Source organism: Pollachius pollachius (assembly GCF_949987615.1).
Source record: "Pollachius pollachius genome assembly, chromosome: 1".
Classification (NCBI taxonomy): domain Eukaryota; kingdom Metazoa; phylum Chordata; class Actinopteri; order Gadiformes; family Gadidae; genus Pollachius; species Pollachius pollachius.
Window position 1 is genome coordinate 3939029 of NC_136934.1, and position 8280 is coordinate 3947308.

The window sequence follows — 8280 nt, forward strand, 5'->3', positions numbered from 1 at the left end:
AATCTGATGGACAGCGGCTCCACCTCAAAATCCATCTGGATCTTGAGCTCCTGCCCGGCCCCTCGGTTCAGGTGGTCCAAGGCTTTGATTTGTCCCATCGCTCTGAAATAAAGGGGGGCAGGGGGAATGAGGGTTTTGGACGTTTGCTGCTGCTGTTTCGGATCCATTCAAAGACGTTCCCAGGCCAGCAAATTTCAGAAATCAAAATGCAAAATTTATTTGATAGGAATTCAGGAACTAATTTAAGAGATATATACAAGCACTATAGTCTCCTGCTGTGAGGCTGAACTGTTAAGCCGCGAGGTGAACTGGCCTTGCTTTTATAAGTAGATGCTGAGGGTATTTATAAGGGGGCTATTAATAATGTATTTGTAATTGCACAAAATGGGTTCAGTATTGATCTGCAACCAGAGTAAATGAACAGATAAAAAAAAAAGATGCATTATAATCAAGTTTTAAAAGCCATTCTTACTAGGCCTACTTCTAGTCTGTTATTTGATGCCCTTTTTTACCCTCAACGAATAAAGATTAAAAAAAGCATACCCTGAAGACATAAATATGTACTGCGAATGAAATGATTGACGATCACAAACAAATAAAATTAACTTTCAACTCTTTATATTATTGTATATTGCCTGCACACCACAAAGACATAATAGATTCAAGTTAAAAAGCAAAAAGCATGGGAAACACAAAATGGATCAAAGAGGCAGAAAAGTGACATACCTTTGACGGTCAGCCGTAAACAGAACTGCTTGGTGAAGGGGCTTCTGTGTTTCCAGCCCAGAGACACTTTCTCAACTGAGTTGCCTTGCCTGCCTGAAGTCCTTATGACAGAGGAGGAGCCCCAGGCTATTTAACTGTTTGATAGCCCTGGGGGTTTCTAAGTGGAAGGTTAAGCCATACAGTGCACCTGCTCCTCCAAGAAAAGAAAATTCGATTTTGTACTTTAAATTATATTCTGATCCAAATCCCCCAAAACAAACACAGCCTCTGCAGAAAAAAGTCAGAGGCTGTCTGCTCCAATATCTAACAATAAACCTGTCAGTATCCAACGGGCAACCTAGGAGCATATCTGCCCATAAGAGCAAGGAATGGACAGGCTATCGATTGCTAAAAGACACCAATGTCCTTTTATTTTCCAGCGCTGTTATCGTCTACCGGAACACACAGCAAATGGCTTCCTAATTCAATCAGTGCCCTGTGCTGTCAGATCACGTGCAGCCATAGGGCTGGCTTCTTCCAGACAGCAAAGGGCCATTATCGGCTGATCGGGGAGCCTGTTACCCAGCTAATTGCTCCTTCAGAGGGCTGGGGGGGATGTGGTGATGGATACACTCCCATCCGCTCCTCGTCTCCCTCTCACCCCCGCGCACGGGGACAGAGATGCACAGACTGTATTACGTCATTATTATACTGTATTTAGAGAAATTAAGTTTCGTAATTAGGGCGATGCAATATTAATTTCGCTTATAATATGTGGAACCACAAAATCCCAAACCTCTTACAAAGATAAGTCAATTTGCTGGAACGCATTTTATTAATTCATTCAAAACATAGAAATAAGGCCAAACAAGTTCTCAGTTCTTAATAGTTATTTTTATTGGAACCATCTCAAAAATCGCAAGCGCATTACAATAACTAAATGCTTCATCACTTCTATATTCACATTTATACAGTATCCATCACGGCTCACCAGCCCCGAGTGATAACCTTAGAGAACCCAACGTATCGAGGGGACGATCGGACGTACAGAACAACACAAAGCGGAGTCGGACTCTCGTGTGGCTTGCAAACAATGACCCGTGTGACCTAACACGCTACACCTGTTCTGCCATCGGCGGGACCGACTTCAATCGGACACCTGCAGCACACAGAAGGGCCAGACTGAGAAAGGCAGAGGGGTTTGATGTGGCCAGGTGTGAAGTGCCCCCCCCCCCCAGGCCAGCCGTGACTCAGGGGATCTGCGTCTCCGGGTGGTCCATGAGGGATTTGATCCAGCTGCTGCCGTTGATGAGTTTGGTCGTGGCGATGATGTACTCCATCCCGCTGTCTTCCATCTGCGAGAGGAAACGCAGGGCGGTGATCTCGGCATACGTCACCCCGCCCAGGAAGAACACCAGCGTGGTGCGGTTCTCCCCCTGTTGGCCTGTCCCCAAACAAACACCGACAACACACAGAGCGTGAGAGGAGCAGCAGGTGGTCAAACATGGCGTCCCCCCCCTGAGAGGAGGCTGAGTGCAACACAGGATGGCGTTCGGCCATTTTAAAACCAGCGTGCTTTGGAAATGTGGAATAAACACAAATCCAGCCGTCGCCCTCCCTTAAACTGAGGCCCCCATTAACACCTTTTTTTCGTCATACAATGGGAGACATGCAGAAACAAGTCAGGTTGAGTTATTCTATTTTAATTAGCACATTTCAGAGACAAGTGTGTAAATACCGTTCACACATTGTCCCGAGCACAACACACACACACACACGCGCGCACACGCACACACACTTTTTCCCCATTGTCGATTGCCGCAGTAAATCGCCTGCTTCTTTCAGCTTCTGGACAGTGCAGGGAACAAAGCCCGGCCTTATCTCCACCCAGCAGCACACAGGAGGTTGTTTACATCCGCGTGGCTCCCGTTAACCCAGCGTCTGGGGCCAACATGCCGCTGCCACCACCACGACTACATTTCCTGGAGTGTTTTATTTAAAATGCCGGGGGTTGTTCTTACGTTTCTTGTGGAGCCCGGCGGGCAGCTGCTGTCTTTCCTCAAAGTGAGGCCCGGGCAGCATTTTCAGCACCTCCTCGATGCTCCGCCAGCCGGGCCGGGCCAGGACCTGGGTCAGACGGACGCTGAGAGGGGCGTAGCCGCTGTACACGTAGCTGATGTCGTTGGGGGTCTGGACGGACACGGACAAACACATTCATTTGTTTGATTAAATATTCATTATTTTGTAAAACCTAAGACGTCCACTTGGCAAAGGAAGACATCATACAAATATGCCTTGCAGATAAAAATCAAGCCTTATTCAACGTTATGTTTTTGTTGCTTCATTTCTTTCATTGTTGCTGCGACACCACACACACACACACACACACACACACACACACACACACACACACACACACACACACACACACACACACACTAAAAAACATGGGGTAGACGGGTGGACGATTGACGTTTCCTCCACCTTCTCCTCTCCTACCCCCGCCTGTTGAAGTCGTCTCGGCAGCAGATGACTCACCTGCTCGTTTGCGTCTTCCATCCACAGCTTCAGGGTCTTCCTGATGGTGGGGTAGTTGTTCCTCGAGTTGGTCTGTAGCTTCAGGAGCCCCGTCTTCTCCAGGTTGTTCAGAGTTAGCATGTGCTCATAACCGTACGTCTGAAAAAACACGACAAGAGACGCCAGATGGTTTGCGTTATCAAGTTGGGTCTTATCTCTATCTTTGGCCAGGGTGACACACAATCCCAATATTGATTATAGAGGAAATACATTATTACAATCGATGATGTAATAATGATCCACAATACACCAGTGCGTTGAAAAATTGCATTTCCTAACTACCTGCAGGATTTCCCTCTTGTAGAAGTCCAGCACCTTCTGCTTGAGGCCGTTGTTGCAGACGGACTGCATGCACATGAGACGCAGCACCTTGATCAGACGATCCTTCTGGGAGATGCAGTCCTCGATGTACGTGTTGACCTGCACAATGGATTCACAACATTCACATTCAATTCAGCATTTGAATCATTATGCTCTAGCTCAGACTCCCCTTTCGGACTCCACAGGCGTTTGTATTGAATAAATAACCAAAAGAAAAGAACCAGAATGAATACAATTTGCAATCAGTGAAATCATGAGGTATCACGGTGCAAATTTAGTTTATTTGATGTTTTTTTTTTAAGTATGCATTCCAACACTCAAAGCAAGGGAGAGGAGCTCCATCCTATTCAAGTGCTTAGGAGACAGACACTGGGTGCATGGGCCGTACCTTGTCTGTGTCCACTCCAGTCATGAACTCCTGTTCCACCGTGAGGTTATCAAAGAAAGCCTCGGATGCTGCAGGGCAAAAGACAAAACCATCAGCTTCAAAAGCATTCCTCTACTCCTTAACACTTCTCTCCTCGGTCCAGCTCATATTGCTTTACATCTACCATTCAAATGTTTTATATATATATTTATTAAATAAATGAGAAGGTAGGGCTAAAGCATCTTGATCAAGGACGCCTACAGGTAGCCTATGGACTACCTGTAGGAGGTTTGAACTCACAACCTTTCAGGGAGTCCAACACCTTAACGCCAAGACTAACTGAGCAGTAAAAAAAATGTAGGACGCGCCGAGCTATCAAGACATACACTTGAATCCTCGTAATGAATCACATGTAGTCGGGATGGGAGATGGGAGAGGGTGGCCGTTGGGTCGTTTACGCACTTGTGAGGTCCTTGATGAGCTCCGCGATGGAGGTGTGGTTGGCCAGGGAGCTACGGGCCGCCTGCATGTGTGGCAGCTGGGACACAAACTGCTTTATCTCTCCCACCGTCTTAGCGTTGTGGCGCTCCTGAACAGCGCGAGAAAAAATGATTAAATCATGAGTCGAGCTGCTAGAAATATGAATACACGGGGGAGCGCCAAACAATTAATAGAAGAGGCCGAACAGGCACGGGCATGCAATACAATAAATACACGGAAATAACACGAATCAACGACAGGTGCGTTTGTGTAGTTTTGCTATGCAGGCTATAGGAGCACTTTATGTCCTCTGTCCTATCCAAATCTGCTTTGAATATCAGCGAACAGCAAATAAGAAAAACAACAGACAAAAGTATGTAGATATGCTACTGATGATGTCATGGATCCTTGTGTATCCGTCATCAGCTTACATCAGTTAACCACCTGGTTTCACATCAGTTAACAACCTGGTTTTAAATCAGGTAACAACCTGGTTTTACATCAGTTAACAGCCTGGCACGTTTGGGTAACTGATGATGCTGCGTCACAGTGGCTGCTGACAAACTCCACTTACCACAGAACATATTACACATCAGTTAAAAAACTGACAAAGGACAAATCCGATAGCGATAGGTTCGTCACATCTTTGAGGTGATGCATTAGTGGGCTAAATCTATTGGTTTTCCGTTGTGGCCTTTGTAGTGACAATCGACGCATGGATTACGATCTGATTCGATTACTTTGTCTGCCATTTTAAGAAAGGGCGATAATTCCAACAACTAAATGTCTCGCTACTTAAATGTATGGACATGTTGTATACATTATGCGTTTTTCATTGCTGGAAAGCAAATCATTTGTCTGACAAATCTCATGAAAACCATGGTTTTCAGATCCTCGTTATTGGATTGTGCCAAGGTGCTCATTGTGCAAAAGAAAAAAGAGAAAGCTTCCATTTCCCAGAACAATGCCAAATCCTGAGAGAAACCGGTGCTGTCAACTGCATGAAATATTATAAAACCCACACCTCCCACCAGTATGGTATAATAGACTGACTAACCTCAAAGGCAGCTGAAATTATCTTGGCCTTCTTGCTGAGGGCAGCACCCACAGCGTTGAAGTTCTTATCTCGGATCTCTGCGTACAGCTCCTCTGCGGAGTTGAGCTGCAGCTTCTTGGGCTCGGTGGGCAAGTCCTTGCTGCTCTCCCCCTGCTTCTTCTGGGCAAACTTCTCAGGTGGCAGCTTCACGTAACCTAAATCAAGAGTAAGTCATGCATAAATAGATAGTAATGTGTACAAAATGTATACATTTAAATGACACTAGTCATGTATTTCTCAATGCTCTCTGCACTCTGTCCAGTTGTTGTTGTTAAAGCTAGGGTATGTCATTTATTTTACAAGCTTTTTTTTTGTCATATTTGTTGAACTCCCGACAGCAATCCATGAATCAAATGCTCTAAAGATCTAACAGTTATCTTTCACCGTCAGAGGCCGGTGACATGCCCGTCCAATCATTTCATCAGGCCAGAATGAAATGATTGGATGGCCCAACTGTCTTTCTACCTACATACCTGCGGGCACTCTGGCTGTGGTCTCATTACGTGTGACCGTGAAGCGAGGGGAGGGAATTAAGCTTACTCTGGCTGGTTTCTCCAAAGCTTTTTAGTGCAAGGACAGTGAATCCAGAACCGTGTCTTTCTAAGGAGCAGGTAGAGGTTAAGCATCAGGCTTCCCACCCATGGGAACTGACCCCTGCCCCTCTACGATAAGGCGTCCGTGTACAAACGGACCGTTGGTGATGCCGTAGATCTCGTCGATGAGACCCTCGTAGGTGAGCTGCGTGGCCAACGGCGTCAGCAGGTCCACGTTGCGGTCCAACAGCAGAAGCGTGTCGAACACCGGCAGGATCTGGTTCTGGCTGCCCGCAAACTCCCTCTTCATCCTCAGCATCATGTTGGCCACATGCTGCCCCAGACCCAGATAAACAAGACACACCGTTCAAATCATCCATGTATGTAGGTTACCAGAACACACGCCAGGTTGTGAAGACAATGATGGGCGTTGTAATTGTTGTTGTAGTATTTACAGCAGCATTAGGCTTCTGTGCACAGACAAAGACATTAACACAGACACTCTCAAACTCACCCGTGCACAATCGCCTTTGCCATAGATCTGAGGTATGGTGCCATAGAGCGCCTGCAGGGTCATGAGCCCCTTAGCAGTGTGGTACAGGGTGGTCTGGTCGTTTTCCAGGTAGCACTCCTGTAGGAGATCAATATGATTAAGTTAAGAGCAATGCTACATTTGACTTAACACCCAGTCTAGGCATCAGTAGGTAAGTAAGTCAGCTAAAAGTGGTTGCTGCTGTTACCGTTGTGAGGCAGACAATGTAACGCATCACTGTTTAGTATTTGTGAATACGCTATATATATATATATATATATACACACAGACTCAACGCACCCTGAAGGCTCCTTCCGACTCCATGGAGAGCAGGTCGCCGTCGTAGGGAATCAGGTCCAGGATGTACTCGTCGATGTTGGTGAACGAACCCAGGACCCCTAGTTCCTTGAGGCGCTGCTCGCACAGCATGCTCCTCCGTGGCACAAACAAGATGTGGTAGTCCCGCGAGTTTGACTTGTCACTAAAGGAACGACATTTAAAGTGAAGAGAGCTTTATTAGAGGCTACTATTACGATTAAAGTTGCCTTGCGGAAAACGACCAAAACAAACGCTAGATTGCTGTGTGACTTCTTTTTTTTACATGTTAGCTTGGAATACTGGACACACACATATTTATACAAACCTCAACACATTCTCAGCAATGATGTCCATCAGCTCCAGCTTGGGACGTACAAAGAAGATGATGTTTTTGACATCTGCAGGGGGGAGGCGCCCTCCCTTGAGGGTAAACATCTTCTTCACTTCATGTTCCTGAAAGGCACGGCCATACAGCTTTATTCATTCACCACAGCAAATTAAGGATCAGGTCCAAAACCACCCGCCTGTGAATGTGTATACGAATATGTAAGAACGTACGTTCAGTAAGGAGTACTGTGCGATCAGGCCAAAGGGTCCGGTCAAATATTCATCCCAAACTATGGCCTGCAAAGCAAAACAACCCGATTCACGTGATTTGACATCAGATCAGACCCATCCAATCTCACTCAGGATATGATGAAGCACCAATGCTCCATGCAAGGCAAGAAACGCCGTGGTGTGATCATCGTTATCAAATACAAACCGAACATGTGAAATACCTTGCTTCCCGCACATTTGTCCAAGAATTCTCGAAGCTCCTTGCGTGCTGCTTCTCTCAAAATGTTTAGATTCACTCTTCCATTGGTGAGGTGAGCGGCCATCTTTCCTCTGCAGAGGAAAACAAGTGGAGGTCATGTGACCGGGCGGTAGGCGCGGCCGTCACGTGACAGACGCAGCGCCGCACACACTAGTGGGGCTCTGATATCTCTTCATAACCCTCATGTTAGTTGGTGTGTGTATTATTGGGGTTGAAGCATATGTATTTACATTCAAACAACCAGCTATTATAGGCATTTCACGATAGGTAAAGTATAGGATTTGAAGAGATTGAGCGTTTGTTGGATGTAATTTATTGTTGGTCCTGCAGATGGCAGAATATCCCTACAGGAGCCCAACGCAAACGGCAAGCGCAATGTCACTATCCTCACAATGGGGAATTATTGTGTGAGTAGTCAATAGTTGCTACTGAGAGAGAGAGAGAGAGAGAGAGAGAGAGAGAGAGAGAGAGAGAGAGAGATACATAAGGTTGACAGACAGCCAGACAGGCAGGCAGGCAGGCAGACAGACAGAC

General features: G+C 46.2%; 1 protein-coding gene across 1 annotated transcript; it reads right to left on the reverse strand.

Annotated features, from left to right (window-relative positions):
• Window positions 1–1611: 1611 nt before the first annotated feature.
• Window positions 1612–7828, reverse strand: vps33a (VPS33A core subunit of CORVET and HOPS complexes). Its single transcript, XM_079757542.1, has 13 exons — window positions 7709–7828; window positions 7488–7553; window positions 7255–7382; window positions 6912–7092; window positions 6594–6710; window positions 6239–6413; window positions 5508–5701; window positions 4433–4559; window positions 3992–4059; window positions 3565–3702; window positions 3244–3381; window positions 2727–2895; window positions 1612–2149 (listed from the first exon to the last, which is right to left on the reverse strand). The coding sequence occupies exons 1-13, from the start codon at window positions 7808–7810 to the stop codon at window positions 1956–1958; spliced, it is 1797 nt and encodes a 598-aa protein (XP_079613668.1). The 5' UTR covers window positions 7811–7828; the 3' UTR covers window positions 1612–1955.
• Window positions 7829–8280: the final 452 nt, after the last annotated feature.

What these genes read in the sequence shown, in the direction of transcription:
- vps33a (XM_079757542.1), bottom strand. Translation starts at nt 7,810, where the DNA reads ATGGCCGCTCACCTCACCAATGGAAGAGTGAATCTAAACATTTTGAGA. An exon ending in GCAAAGGCGATTGTGCACGG is followed by an intron (nt 6,414 to 6,593) that starts GTGAGTTTGAGA and finishes GGTCTGGGGCAG; the next exon opens with CATGTGGCCAACATGATGCT. An exon ending in CTGGAGTGGACACAGACAAG is followed by an intron (nt 3,703 to 3,991) that starts GTACGGCCCATG and finishes TCCATTGTGCAG; the next exon opens with GTCAACACGTACATCGAGGA.